General features: G+C 44.6%; 1 protein-coding gene across 1 annotated transcript; it reads left to right on the top strand.

Annotated features, from left to right (window-relative positions):
* Nucleotides 1-9: 9 nt before the first annotated feature.
* LOC113215253 (transcriptional regulator ATRX homolog) lies at nt 10-7,546 on the top strand. Its single transcript, XM_026434850.2, has 20 exons — nt 10-155; nt 683-760; nt 910-1,031; nt 1,127-1,206; nt 1,283-1,385; nt 2,482-2,557; nt 2,648-2,785; nt 2,897-3,154; nt 3,235-3,398; nt 3,468-3,631; nt 3,702-3,839; nt 3,927-4,102; nt 4,182-4,424; nt 4,517-4,715; nt 4,844-4,988; nt 5,202-5,417; nt 5,496-5,673; nt 5,756-5,926; nt 6,053-6,215; nt 6,294-7,546. Exons 1-20 carry the CDS (start codon nt 135-137, stop codon nt 6,446-6,448), a joined length of 2,988 nt encoding a protein of 995 aa, XP_026290635.2. The 5' UTR covers nt 10-134; the 3' UTR covers nt 6,449-7,546.
* The last annotated feature ends 7,425 nt before the right edge of the window (nt 7,547-14,971 follow it).

Here is a 14,971-nt window from a genome sequence, read left to right as displayed (position 1 = left end):
AATCGCACTTTTAGCCGTCGTAGGGTGTGTAGTCAACTCCGGTTAACCAACCGGAGAATCCATTTTCCTTGCCAATTAGCTTTAAAGCGGTGAAATTCTAAAATTAGACAATCGGAGCAAAGGAGCGTAGAAGCATGGAGTCAGCCACTATACGCGTAAGAAAGTTGTTATAAGTTTTCTTACACCATAACACCACCTGTAAAAGTTAGGTTAGGTTCGCCGAGAACGTAACGATAATGGTAAATCGGACGCCTCAAAAACACCCGTTTTTAGCTTAAATTAAAAAATTCTGAAAAGAAATGGTTTTGCATTTAATCATCAAACTGAGAGCGGGGTAATACGGAACATTGTGAGAAATATGGAACAGGAGGACTCGGAGTCCGATGTGCTTTTCAGTGCGCAAATTTACAATGATTCGGTCGTATAATCGTTTATTTTGAATCGGGAGGCAGCGGTTTGAAATTTGGGTCTATGTAAACATGTTTACGTGAGAAATTGAAGGAAATCAACGTCTTTTGACACACTGAAAAGCACATCGGACTCCGAGTCCCTCGGACTCGGACCTAGTCCGATCCGCTCGGGCCGCCCAAAGTTAATACAATGTTAGTGACAAGATGGTGTTGTCACTTAATTTTCAAATTTTCCTCTTTTTCTTTCATGTGATGGGGACTCTCCTCCTAAGGTCCAAAAATTTTCACGGTCGGGGCGACCCATAAAACCAAAAATTTTTGAAGATGGAGCGATTTTCTGGTCTTGCAAAGTAAGTCGACCATGGCTCTCACCAATTATTAATGTATGATTTGTTCAGTATTTTACTGGTGAAGTCTGGTAGTCACTAGTTCTCTCAACACACTGCCACAGATATAGAGTACTATAGTTCTGACCACTATAAACTTTATTGGCCCGCAGACAATGCAGACATCACCTGAGACAGATGTACGATTAGAAGGCAACTGGACTGTGAATATTGAAAAACTTGACTATGATGCTGATACTGAAAACGGGACCCAGTTTGATGATTCTGTCGATAAGTAAGTTGTTGTATTCATTCATTCATTCTTTTGTTTTTTTCAAAAAATAAATATTAAAGTACCCTAATGAATATTAAAAAAAAAATTACTTACAGCTTAACAAATCCTGAGGCTGCTAATAAAGAAAATAATACAAATTCTCTTAATGATGCTAAAAAGAAGTTGTCTTCAGACAGTATGTACCACTTTGTACAAGAATAGCATTGGCAGAAAAGGTCAAGTAATAATTTTTATTTTATTGAACCATTTAGGTGAGGCTGAGCTGCACAAAGACAAATTACTTACTGGTGAGCTCTCAGATACTGATACGAGCGATGAAGAGGGAAGGTGCGAGAAGATAACAACCTGCTCGAGGTAAGATATTGTTACCTTTGAAAATAGACATGAATAGTAGTCCAGATCACTGATATTGGAGATCTGATATCATATGATATTGGAGATCTGATATCATATAAATGAATTCTACTTTATGGTAGAACATGAAGTACCTATTGATACTTAATTTTGCTCTCAGTTTTGTAGCAATGATGAAATATTTACTCCAAAAACTAGGTAAAGTACCTATTAGCATGCCTCGATGCACTCAGCTTTGCTTATGCAGTGGCTTATTGTGCCAATGTTTCCTTCTGTTGTACCTCCTGTTCCTGTTTTTTGAGTAGGCTTGTTTTTACTGTAATTTTTTTCTAGTTTTGAAAATTTTTATAAGTTCTGTTGGTCAATGAAATAGAGAAAATTAAACTACATAGGATCCAAACCGCAGTTTTTGCATCACTTTATTATAAATGGACATTCCCATGAAGCATGATTGATATATCATTCTATGCCTAGAACTCGCAGGTTGCCACTACATAATAAACCAAAGCAGGCTGGAACTGCATAGTGTCAAACCTTTAGCAATTTTTTTTATTTTATTTTTGGTGGCACTATCTAACAATTATATATGAAATGGGTGACTGTAAGGGACAAATTTTAAGTTATCCTTGGTCACAATGGTTACCTTTAATTATAATCTATTTCAGTTTTACAGCTTTAAACGTTTTGCTTTGTCAACATAACTTAGGTGGATGGCTGCACCATGACTTGCATTGTCTTTTATTGTGTTGCACTCTGTAGCTTAAAAATGACAGTTCTGCATGTGTCTTCTTCCCTTCTTTCAGATTATTTAATTTGGTGAAAGGGTCAACTGTCCACATCTTAATTTCTGTTCTGTAAAACTTGATAAAGATTGACTTTTATCTTTTGAAAAACTAAACCTATAAAGTTTAAAAGAAAACAAAAACAAATCAAATTATATTGTTTTTATGAATTATTTTGGTTGATTTTTTGAACCAGCTTTTCTTCTTTTTTTTCTTTTCTTTCTTTTTCTGTATGATTGTCATATTTTACTTATGAGAATGGTTTATGGCTTCACTATCTATGTAGTTATCCATCACACCATATTTGCTTTTAGGCCAAAAGAGAAGAGGAGAAGAATCAAGGCGGTTAACTCAAGTTCAGATTCTGATGAAGATGCTAAAAACAAAACTGTAAGTGAATTCTCTAATATTTTAGTATTTTATCATGAAATTAAGGATGGACTTAACCTTTTTTTACGAGAAAATTTCTTTCCATTCTAGGTTGATGGTGAAAGTCCTATGAAAGGAAGGAAGAAAATCAAGCACATGTTAAAAGACGAGGAGCTGGAAGAAGGAACCAAAGAAGCTGCAAAAGAGGAGGAAGAACGTCTTAAACGAATTGCTCCTAGGCAAAAAATGGTCTGTTTCCTGTTTGCAGACTTAATTTGTAACGGGCAACGGGCTCACTTTTAATTGTTGTAATGTTTCAATGATTTTCTAATGCATCTTTCCCCTTTTGTTTCAAATCAGTATGAAGAACTCTATGATAATGTTCAAAAAGAATTTGCTGTCTCGGATCAATTAATCCTTGATTTTGATGAAGAAACAAAGGAGCCTCTTGTGGAAGTGAATAAATCTCTTGTGAAGAAATTGAAACTCCATCAGGCAAAAGGTGTAAAGTTCATGTGGGATGCTTGTTTTGAATCCTTGAAAAGAACAAAGGAACAAAGCAACAAAGGATCTGGATGTATTTTAGCTCACTGTATGGGACTGGGAAAAACATTTCAGGTGCGATTTGTTTAATTGTGGGCATGGTAGAAGTTTGGAAGGAAGTATTTCTTCATCAATTAATTTTCTTTCTTCTGTAGGTTGTTACTCTTGTACACACACTATTTAAACATCCAGAAACCAATGTTAACACTGTTCTGGTTGTTTGCCCTGTCAGCACAGTTCTTAATTGGGTAAATGAATTTGATAAGTGGCTTAGTGGAGTTGAGGAGGGACCCAGTATCGGAGTTCATGAATTGACAAGGTATGTGCATCACTTACAGTCGGGTCAAAACATTCTGTACTTATGATAAATTACGTTTTGATTTTGAAGGTGCAAGCAAAATATGGACCGTTCTTATCGGTTGAGAGAATGGAGGGAAGAAGGTGGGGTGATGGTAATTGGATATGATATGTATCGTAATCTTACCAACCCAGATTCAAAACGATTCAGACCCTCTATTATGAAAACATTCCAAGAAAGCCTTGTTGATCCTGGTATGTTTTTACTGCATTTCATGTGTTGTCTTGAATCTGACGAGTTAATGAATTTTTATTTCTACTTAAGGCCCAGATTTGGTTATATGTGATGAAGGACATCTACTGAAAAATGAAGATACTGGTATTTCTAAAGCTATGACTAGAGTTAAGACTCTTCGTCGTGTAATTCTCACTGGTACACCCCTTCAAAATAACTTGAAAGAATGTGAGTTTTGTTGTTGTCGTTTTTTGTGCTGAGAAGTGTCTGTCTTAGCTGTCTATGATAGTTTTTGTAATTTTTGGGTGCTCGCAGATCATTGCATGGTGCAGTTAGTGAAACCTAATCTCCTTGGTAATAGGAAAGAGTTCCTTAACAGGTTTGTTAATCCTATTACCAATGGACAGTTTGAAGATTCAACTGCCCATGATGTAAGATGCATGAAAAGGAGAGCTCACGTTCTTCATAAAACACTTGAGGGATCTGTTCAGGTTGTTATTATTTTTATTTACTCTTTGTCATATTTTCTATCTTCGGTACTAATGGTACTACTTTTGTATCTCTCTGTAGCGGTTTGATTACTCTGTTTTGACTCCATTTTTGCCTCCAAAAGAGGAGTATGTGATATCCATTCGAATCTCAGATTTGCAAGAGAAACTTTACAAACATTACTTAGAGCATTTCTCAAGCAGAGGTTACCAGGGTAAAGGAGCGCAGTTGTTTGCTGATTTCCAGAGTTTACAGAAGATTTGGACTCATCCTCGAGTCTTGAAAATGTCTGCTGAACGGAATGATCTAAAAGCAGAAAAAGAGGTAATGGATTGCTTCTTTTGTAAATCCTGTCACTATGTTGTTAAACATTATATTATTTGCTTTTTATCTAACACATCTATTTTTCTCAACAGGATGAAGAGATGAGAGATTTTATTGATGATGGAGATGAAAGTGATAGTAATACTACTGAAATATCAGCTTCGTCGAAGTCGTCTGATGATGATGATGTAGTATGCCTCAGTGATGGATCAAATAAACAGAAGAAGAAATCAAAAGAATCGAAGAACGTTGGGAGGAAGACCAGGTCAAACAAAACTGAAGATATTGAAGGTCTGATTTTCCGTACTCTTTTAATTTACCGTAACTGTTACACAGCTTGATTTTCTGTATTTATTGTGTATTCCTCTATGGCTTTAATGAGGAAAGACTTGAAGGTTGATATGTTTGTTTGGTTTTAGACCCTGAACCTCCCGCACCAACAAAGCATGGAGAGTGGTGGGAGACTTTCGTCCAAGAGAGTGATCTGGAAGACCTGAGAGCTAGCCCTAAGATACAGATACTGTTTTCTATTCTCAAGGACTGTGAAGAAAAGAAAGAGAAACTGTAAGTACATGTAAACAGTTATTATTTAAGTGGAGCAGTTTATTTCCAGCTTGAAGTAGTCCCTTAGGTACCATGTTGTTGAGTGGAGGATTGCAAGTCCTTTGATTTCGCAAATATCCTTTCTACATGATGGCTGTGCTATTACTGCCTGAAATGCAAAAAGTTTTCACAATTATTCTGTGATGAAATATAATGTACTTTTTAAACTTGCAGGCTCGTTTTTAGTCAATCGTTATTTTCATTGGACATTATTGAGTATTTTTTGGCAAAAATTGATACTGCAACAAAGAACGATGATGTCAATGAGCTCGTTGACGGTCATCGCGGGTCTTGGTCACTAGGCAAAGATTATTTCCGTCTAGATGGTTCAACTCCAACTGAAACACGTAGTACCTCGTGTAACATTTTTAACAGAACAAGTAATCTTAGGTAACACTGTTCAATGATTTTACCATCCATTTATCTTCATAAGTGCAAACTAAATTCTAATAGCTTTTTACTTTGCAGAGCAAGACTGTTTTTGATTTCAACTCGAGCTGGTGGTCTTGGAATCAACCTTGTGGCTGCTAACAGAGTTATAATATTTGATGCATCCTGGAATCCATCTCATGATGTGCAGAGTATTTTTAGGGTCTATCGTTTTGGACAAAAAAAGCCTTGCTTTATCTACAGATTCCTTGCTCAGGTATCATAATCATTTTAGAAATAATTGTTCCTTTGTAATCAGAATTTTAAATACCAGTTATCTATCTGTCTTTCTGTTTCAGGGTACAATGGAAGAGAAAATTTATGAGGGACAGGTCACCAAATTGTCATTAGCTGGTCGAGTTGTAGATGAACACCAGATTGAGAGATATTATAAAATGGCAGACCTGCAGGAATTGTATCAGTTCACTCCAGCAGACCGTTCTACATTTGAGTCACCAAAACTCCCAAAGGTTAGTGTGCTTCGGCCTAACATCAGTGGTCAGTGAATGTGTTTAGTGCAGTTATGTGTGTGGCCCATTTATTATGCTCAAGAAAAAGTCAAGAAAGTATTAATCAAAATTCTTTTATTGTTTTAGGATCGATTGTTTGCTGAAATTCTAAAACAACATGCTGCATTAATTGTGAAATACCATGAGCATGACTCTCTTCTAGAAAACAAGGAAGAAGAAGAGCTAAGTGAAAAAGAAAGGAAAAAAGCATGGGAAGATTATGAAAAGGAGAAGAAGGGACCAGAGTCGTGTAAGAAATTGTGTTGTTTGCTCGTCTTAAACACTTTTATTCTTAAATTTTCATTTCATTTGTCTATTTTCTTTACAGCTTCAAAGCATCTGACATCACAATGCCCGCACTGCAAATTGGCATTAAAAAATTGGCTTACTTTTGAAAAACATGTTAAGAATTGTAGGGGGGTGAAAGAGAAAGACCCCAAAGATAAGACCCCACCTGAAGATGACGACAAAGAGAGAAAGTGAATCATATGCTTGACCTTATTCAAGGGAACTCGAGCATTGAGGGAACACATGGAGGTTTACCAGCCAAAAAAAGGGCCAAGTCATGTATGTAGGGACGTATGTAGGCCTACGTACACCGGATGAGTATCGGTGTACAAGTGGTGCCGAAGAACAATGGCGAGCGAGTACCCCCGGTGGAGGTTTCTGAGGACGCTTTTGACGCGTGGTTGGATGCTTGCAGCGTCTAAGGGTAATATTATGCCAAACCACTGTTAACCAAAGACCCTTTAGTCATTAAGCACTGTTCTGGCAACATTTTCATTAATATTGTGACTTCATTTGTATCACAGATGTTTTATTTTTTCCTATTTTTTCATAAAAATATATATATATGTAATATTCCATTAAGGAGATTTTTGAAATCATCATCAGAGCATGTTACAGAAGAATATACTTGCCATTTCTAGTTTTAAGTATAATTTACCTTAGGTAAACTTCAGCTGAAGTATTTCTTCTATCCGTCCTTGTCTTGTTAGTTAGTTATTTTGGAGGAAAAGAATAATCAATGAAATGAGTCATGGCAGAAAAACAACAGAGAACAGAGTATCATGTCATTGGTATGCAAAGCCTGGTTGTATTATATGTGTTGTGCTGGAACGAATGCTGTGATATGTCCTCTCCTATTGTTTTTCTGCTGTGTTAAATTGTCATTAGTATAAGGTGATGATTCTTTTGTAAAGTAAGTTAATGGTGTTGAATGTAAATGCCATTGTTAATGAGTGGTAGGGAAACCAGTTGTGCAGCCTGACATAATACTGTTACTGTTCTTGGTGGTTTTCCTGCACATTGTGCTAATACATTAGCACAGCAGAAAAACAATGGAGAACAGAGTGTCATGTCATTGGTGCGCAAAGCCTGGTTGTATTATATGTGGTATGCTGGAACGAATGCTGTGATATGTCCTGTCCTATTGTTTTTCTGCTGTGTTAACTTGTCATTAGCATAATTGTTATTCTCCTGAAATTATTAATCTATACGGGTATAAATGTTACTTCCAATAATTATGTCTTAGACTGAGTAGCTTTTTAGTTTCATATTAAAAGACTGAAATATTCCAACAAATAATTTATTATTCCATTCATTCCAGCTACAGTTAATCTTCAATGTATGACAGAACATCAGTTAGCTGTTGAAATTGGGCATTTACGCTTAGGCAGAGGTTCCACAGATACCTCAACAGGACTTTCACTCACTTCTGAACTATTACCTTTCCTAAATTTCATACCTAACTTACTGGAAACATGTATAAGTCTATTTTTGTTCAGAAATTGTGACACATTAGGATTTGTACTTCCTCCACCACCTGCTCTCTGCTTAGGGGAGGCTGGGGCACCTGGAGACATTTCGCCTATTTTCGCCTATAACTCAGTGGATTTTAGAGTTAGGATCGCGTTTGTGGGATGAGATGAGAGCCCTGGGTTCGCAAAGTATAAATCCCTTTCGAGTTTGAGAAAATTTGAAACCATTTTCTCCGCATAAAAGAATTGTATTGGAAGCTTTCATTAGGTGTGTTAAAAACTGTACTGGAGCTATCCGCCGCCTCGCTACGAGATTTGAGGATGGTCGCAAAGGAGAGATTTATGAGTTTTTATTGCGGTACGGGGAGACGGCCCGAGGCTGGGGGGACTGCTACTTACTCGGCCCGCCTCGCGGCTAACAATGAGGCTGGGGCTGGCTGGGCGACGCGCGGCCGCCCGGCCGCCACGGACGCGGGCTCCCCCTAGCAGCGCCACCATGTGGTATTTTCATTCTTTCACTTCTTACCGCTGATTTTCTATATCCTATACCTTGTTGAGAGTTCAAGCTGATGACACCTTACATCACTATACTTATCTGTTATGTATATTCTCATTCCTATTAGTAAGGTATCATCTGCTAAAAACTGACGAGAGTGTGTCTGTGCGAGCCCGTCTGTTGTGGGTCTGTGTGCGTGTCTGTGGTCTGTGCCTGCACACGTGTGTGTGTGTGTGTGTGTGTGTGTGTGTCGTGTGTGTGTCTGTGCGTGCACGAGTGGTGGTGCACGGCCCCCGACGGCCCCTCACGAAAGGGGACGCCTCTCTGACACCATGTCCACATGGCGGCGAAGCAAGCACGGCTGCTGTCGGGCCGGGGGAGAGCGCAGAGCTCTCTGCAGCGCATTAAGGAAAACAATTTCCTCCTCCACTTATTTCGTGTTCCATTTCTCTCCTCCTCTTTTTCGTTATTTGTGTTCTTGTCCATTCATCCCCTTCCCTCGCGTTCCTCGCTTCATGCAGCACGCTGCGCCGGGGACATGGCGGCGGACGGGAACCGGAGCTGAGCGACCAAGTGAAGTGATCGTCAAGACTCTAAAAGAACACGAGCGTTCAGTTAATAGTCAGAGCCACCACGGAGGGCCGCCGCCTGCGAGCCTCAGGGTAGGCCAACCCGCGGTACAAGCATGTACTGTGTTGCCTACCTGTAAGGCGCTCCGAGAGCTCTTAGGCAGGGCAGACCTTGTCATTTTTTGCACCGGAGATTTACTTTCTGGATGGAAACGAGTTACACGAGGAGAAGGATTGAAGGAAGCGTTAAATTGTGAGAAGTATCGAGCACATGTGAGAATGCCATATGTATATATCGACGTGTCCGGCGAACAAAGGCGGATCTGGGCGCGACCTATTAACAAAGGCGCATCTGTTTCGGCGACAAGTAAGAAGGGCGCATCTGTTTTTCGGGAGATTCACGAAGGTAAACTTTGAATGCTCCTCATAACTGCAAGAATTGAGCTATCGATTTGGATGTTAGCCCATTTTATTCCTCGTTCCTTCATTATTATATGCTGCTCTTTTCACCTCTGTAGGTCTTCTCTACGAATAACGGGAAGCAATAATCAAAGCTTAGCCTCGCGATTCTGACGAAAAGCAGATGCGCCCTTCTTACTTGTCGCCGAAACAGATGCGCCTTTGTTAATAGGTCGCGCCCAGATCCGCCTTTGTTCACCGGACGCGTCGATATGGTCACTTACAGATTCCACTCTCCGTGGAAAGCCATTCTAACAAAGTGAATGTAATTTGGATCTCGTTCGCCCCCGCAACGGCTGTTGGTCCGTCACACATCATTGGCAGCCCAGTATGAGAAATCGCGCGCGCCGCTCTCATCAGCGGGTCGGCCACCTGGCGGAGACAGCCAGATGAGAAGGAGCGAGGCCGTCTTGACCTTGACAAGGGCTCGATGCGGCGGGTAGGACGGCGAAAGGGCTCCTCCGGGACGGCCGAGGACGCTCGCACTCCCGCTCAGGGGGACACTTACTGGCGGCGGAGACTTTGCGGCCGGCGGCAGGACGGGGCGGGGTGGGTGGCCGAGGGCCGCACGCCCACATATCCCGATCAAGCCAGGGGTGTGGCTACGGCTGGACGTGCCGTACCGCGTGGACGTGGGCAGGTCAGGGGGCCGCCCCGCCCCGCTCCGCCCCCGCTCTACCGCAAGGGTGTAGCCAGCGCGGTGCCATTCATCAGCTTTATGGAGTTTGCAAACACGGGTGCATGACGCGGCGCGGCGGGGCGTGCAGCGCGCACACATCACGGTGCTACACTTTGCCCCCCCAACACATTTCGGCGCGGTGGCCATCCGCGACCACCCAACTGTCGTCCGTTTGTTTTGGCGCGCCGCGCTCGAACGTGATTGTGAATAATGAATGCTATATACAATTAGGAGAGCGGGGACAGAGAGCGGGCGCGTGAGCGGGACCGAGAGCGTCGGGAGCGGGCCGAGCCGAGCCGAAGGGCTCTTCGGGTCCTGATCCGAGCCGAGCCGGAGAGCCGGAGCCTAGCCGGAGCCTAGTCGAGCCCGGCTCCGGCTCCGCTCACGCTCACGCTCTCGGCCCCGCTCTCCTAATTGTATATAGCAGAAGATAGGTCGGGTCGGGCGGCAGCATGGTTCTGAGTGGCGGGGCGTGGCGGGTGAGGCAGGAACGCCTCGCGGAACCAACCATCACCATGTCGGGACGGCGGCGCTCTCCACGGCGGGCGAGGGCGCCAGGGCCGACGCGTCCCGGCGGTGCTGGTGGCGGCGGCGGCGGTACGGTCGTTGACGTCGCCCAGGAGATAAAACTGGGCAGCTCGCCGGGATCATAGCCGATACTTCTCCGTGCGGGGAAGGGCTGGGGTATGCGGGCAGGGCGAGGTGGCTGGCGTCTCCGTCTCCCCGCCGAGGCGGCGCGCCCACGACCCTCCTCTGACACGGACTGTTCACAGGGTTGATGGCCGACGGTCTAACGCGCCAAGTGCCTCGCCGTCGACGTGCCAGCCTCGCGCGGCGAGGTGTCGAGGACGACGGGTCGGAGTGGAGCGGGGAGGCGGGCGGGCGGCGGGAGGGGCAATAAAAACAAGCGATGGTATTTGAACAGGTGAGGGTGAGCAGTCCCCGGAGGCAGCTCTGGCGCGGGGAGCCCAAGGGCCGCCAGCCCCAGGGCCAGGGCCCAGCTCCAGGGGCCCAGCAAGCAGCCCAGCCAGCCGCTTGTCTGCCGACTCTTCCGACTGATGGCTCCCGACTGGCCGAGCGTCGTCTGCTAGACGCGCCAACGTTTTTCCTTTGTCTTCCACATAAATCACTCATCCGCAAGCGGAGAAGGCAGTGGCGGCGCGGGGGTTGGGCGAGAGAAAGCAGCAGGCTGGTCGGCCGCCGGGAGGGCGAGAGGGAGCGCGCAACACTTTTGTTCCTCTTTTATGCTCCTAGCTTCCCTCGCCGGGCCGGGCCGGGGCCCCTCCATCGAAAGGCGCGAAGCGTTTACACTCTGGCCTCATGCGGCGCCTCCTTCCGCTGCGCTCAGCGCGGCTCGGCGCTCCTGTGCTGTGTTGCCCTCCGGCCGGAAGGAGCCAGCTCACGGTCCGCCCCGCCCCGCCCCGCTCCGCCGGTACCGCAATAGCCCCTCGCCCCTCTGTCTACCTCGGCACTTTCACCATTATCGTGTCACCAGCAAATCTGCTCCGAGTACAAAGTTGAGCGTAGTAGAAATTCGGTCTTGACGCTAAGATAATGAGTGTATTCTTTTCGACCCGTGTAGGCCGCAGGCGAAAAACGCGGAGAGACTTTAGTAAATGGAAAAACACGAGAAAGCCTACTGCAGAGAGGGCAGAGAAGCAGAAGAGAGGCACGTCTATTGGGAAGGCCCAGCCCGTCGACCCATATGAACAGCGAACGTAAACATGGTCCAACACAAGGGAGAGAGAGAGAGAAAAAAAGGGGCGGGCGGACGAGTGAGGGGTGCTAAGTGCAGTCACCTGGACAACTTCACCCATCCTACCAGGGATAGGCTCGCACCTGGACTTGCCGTGGTCATTAGCGGGAGGAAAGGGGGACGAGCGCGATAAAAGAAAGGCCGCTGGCCCAACGCAAAGATAGAGTTGCTAAAGCTTGAGGCCCCGCGTTCCCATTCGCACTGCCCAGCTCTAAGCGAATGGGAACGCGGGGCGTCAAGCCTTAGCAACTCTATCTTTGCGCTTGGCCAGTAAAACGAGTTGTCCTCAGGTCAGAGCGCTTGGAAAAAACGTGGAGTACCTACCCGAGCAGAGTGTATTGTAATGCATTTACTTCTCCACTTCACTGACCTTCTCCCGCTCCCCACCCCGACCTCTTCATACATCCTACACACCCACAGCAACTTCCACGTCTCCTTTATCTCTGCATCTCTCTCTTGCTTCTTACAGGAGAATGCAGAGCAAGAGGAAGGAGAAAACAAACAGAAGGCCCCACTATTTCTCGTACTGGACCGACGGCCCGGGGTCACCTTATTGCCAGGTGACCCTCGCATTCTTCTTCCATTCCAGCGCGGCTCCATGAGAGGCTCGGGCCGGCGGTGGAACCGAGGAGGACAGAGACAGGGGCGAGTCTTTACGGGTCGAGTGAGAGAGAGAGCACTGGTAAAACAAATGTATAGTTCTATACTTTTCTTGAACTATAGTTGAACTGTACATGACAAAGTGAGTAAATGTTCAACTATGCATGACGAAGTGTGTAAATGGACAAATATACATTACCAGATGTATAGTTCTATACACAGAGCATTGTGTTTACCCTTGAAATAGGACTAAAGTAAACATTTCCTCGTGCACAGTTAGACTTCGTTAAGAATGCTGTTTCATGTACTCACGACCAACTCGATTAGTCAACAGCGTGCATGTACCGGGTGTAACAGAGAAGACGTCCCAGTGTTGCGGGATTGCATACCCAATGTGGCTGCAGGGGCCATGGCGCCTTACGGGCAAGTGGGATAGGCAAGCCCGCAACACAGGGACGTCTTCTCTGTTACAGCCGGTACTTACATGCCAGGTTGATAAATCCTCTCACCAGGGCCTGTCCACTGCCGACTTTCAGGGTTCTCTGCGTCTCTCTCGTACCAGAGGGCGTCTTACACTGATAAGAATCCACAGTAAAACAACAGTTTAGTACTGTCAATTATAAACCAGTGTGAAACTGTAAAATCCTTGTTGTACATTGTAGGGTGAAAAGACCGAAATAACAGTGAAATACTGTACTTTTCACTGGACAACGACAGTTTTTACAGCAGTCGCTGTAGGTTTTTCTGGCAGTGTACGGGGTAATAGAGACAGAGATAGAACCCTGAAAGTCCGGAGTGGGCAGGCTCTGCCTCTCACTCTCAGTTTAGGTAGGGCCTGTGATTGCGCGCAGCGAACATGGAGTTGCAGTTGCACACATACTCGTTGGCAGGCGTCCGACTAACCGGTAGAAATTTCAAGCAGTGAGTATATTCGCTTGTTGTGCTGGCCTTGTTGCGCGCTCGTCGCTTTTCTTGCGCTTATGTCCACAGCAATTATTCAATAATTATTCTACCCGCCCGCCTACTCCTACTCGTCTCCCTCGCTTGGACAGAGCAGATTTGCTACCTGCTTCGTATATGCGACTATACAAGACTGTTAGAAGTTGTCTTCGACCCATATACGCCAGTTACAAATTAATGATTAACCGAGATGTGACGCACCGGTACGGGGAAGGAAATAAAGTTCAGTGCTGGAAAACAGAAAATCTATCAGAAATAATCACGTTTCGCAACTTACAGTAAGTCGATGAACTGCCCATGGCCGTGCTAGACCTTGAGTCCTGTCTGACCTGACGAGTGTTCAAAGAGGCATTTTCACATAGAAATTTATGGACTGTAAGGATGTAGGGATTATATGCAAGAATGTATAGACCATATGTTATATCACACCATATGTGGACCATATATGGCCACCAACTTTACAGAGGCGCCATACCTAAACCAATCAACGCAGGGCAAAACGGTTTAGTGGGGAACATAAACGTAACAAGCTCTATCAGTTCGTGAAGTCGCTCAAAAATGTCAAAAAAGTCATAATTATATCAACAGAACGGCTGAAGATAGCGTAACGAAAACAGCGCCATTGTGTTCAGCGCTAAAAGTTACCTCTAGAAAGTCGATGTCTGATGCCAGAATGGCTCAGAAACTAGCAGACCCGAATACAAGTCAAATTTACTCACATGTTTTCATATATTTGCAAACATATAAGCATATGTTGGGTCACATGTAAGCATATATTGGATCACATGTTAGCATATATTGGGTCACATGTCATCATATATGGTGTACCATATATGATCCATATATGGCGTCATATATGGCATCATATATGGCCCATATATGCGTCACCAAATCACCTGGGTGATTCTACCGATTAAGTACTGATTGTAGTTGAATGTTTATGATTTTTGTGATTGATTTGATTGTGATCGATTCAAATTGATTGAAATGATTGTAGTGATTTAAGGTGCGATTGTTGGTGATTCAAATAAGATTTTTTTAAAAAGTGTACAGCGATTGTTCGAAGTAGTATCCCCCTCGCAACAACCACCCATCTGGTTCACTCCGCCAAAAGAACCACCCAACTGGTTCGCTCCGCCAAAAGAACCACCCAACGCTCAGCTGTTTTCTCGATCTCTGATGCCTCCTATCCCCTATCCTTTTCATGGGATCCTCGAATCCTCCGCGCGCTTCATAGAGGATCCGACCGGATTGGGCGGCATCTGTTTCAATTCCGTTTTCCAACAAAGATTTTAATTTTTTTTCGGGATATGCGGAGGGAAATTTGGCGGTAAATTGTGACTTTTTCGACGAAAAGTAGGCTTATTTGGCCTCTTCTGACGGATGAAGGAGATGGGCGGCTTTGATGAGAAGGGAGCGTTGTGCTCCGTGTCGGGTTAGGCCTTTTCGGGGTCACAAGAAGTCATCGAGCGGACGAGGCGCGGACCGGTCTGGTTAAGGATGCCAAGCAATTCACGATGGAAAAGTCCTCCGATCGGAATGGTTCTCGAAGGCGAAGGGCGTTTCGCGCCTAGAAAGGCTCGGCGGCGGCGGCACGACAACGGCCCGCCGAGGGAAGGGGTCGAGCAAGAACCGGGGGGCACGCATTTGAATAAACGGGAATGATTTAGGGAGATGCGGCTCTGGAATATTTTCCGAAGGATGAGGTAACACCCGGGGCGGCTGCG

This window comes from Frankliniella occidentalis, unplaced genomic scaffold, assembly GCF_000697945.3.
Source record: "Frankliniella occidentalis isolate FOCC.00 unplaced genomic scaffold, Focc_3.1 Scaffold358, whole genome shotgun sequence".
Lineage (NCBI taxonomy): Eukaryota > Metazoa > Arthropoda > Insecta > Thysanoptera > Thripidae > Frankliniella > Frankliniella occidentalis.
The sequence above is the reverse complement of the archived record's forward strand: the minus strand, read 5'-3'. Positions and strand labels throughout refer to the sequence as shown.

What these genes read in the sequence shown, in the direction of transcription:
- LOC113215253 (XM_026434850.2), top strand. Translation starts at nt 135, where the DNA reads ATGGAGTCAGCCACTATACGC. An exon ending in CGATTTTCTGGTCTTGCAAA is followed by an intron (nt 761 to 909) that starts GTAAGTCGACCA and finishes ATTGGCCCGCAG; the next exon opens with ACAATGCAGACATCACCTGA. An exon ending in AAAGAAGTTGTCTTCAGACA is followed by an intron (nt 1,207 to 1,282) that starts GTATGTACCACT and finishes TGAACCATTTAG; the next exon opens with GTGAGGCTGAGCTGCACAAA.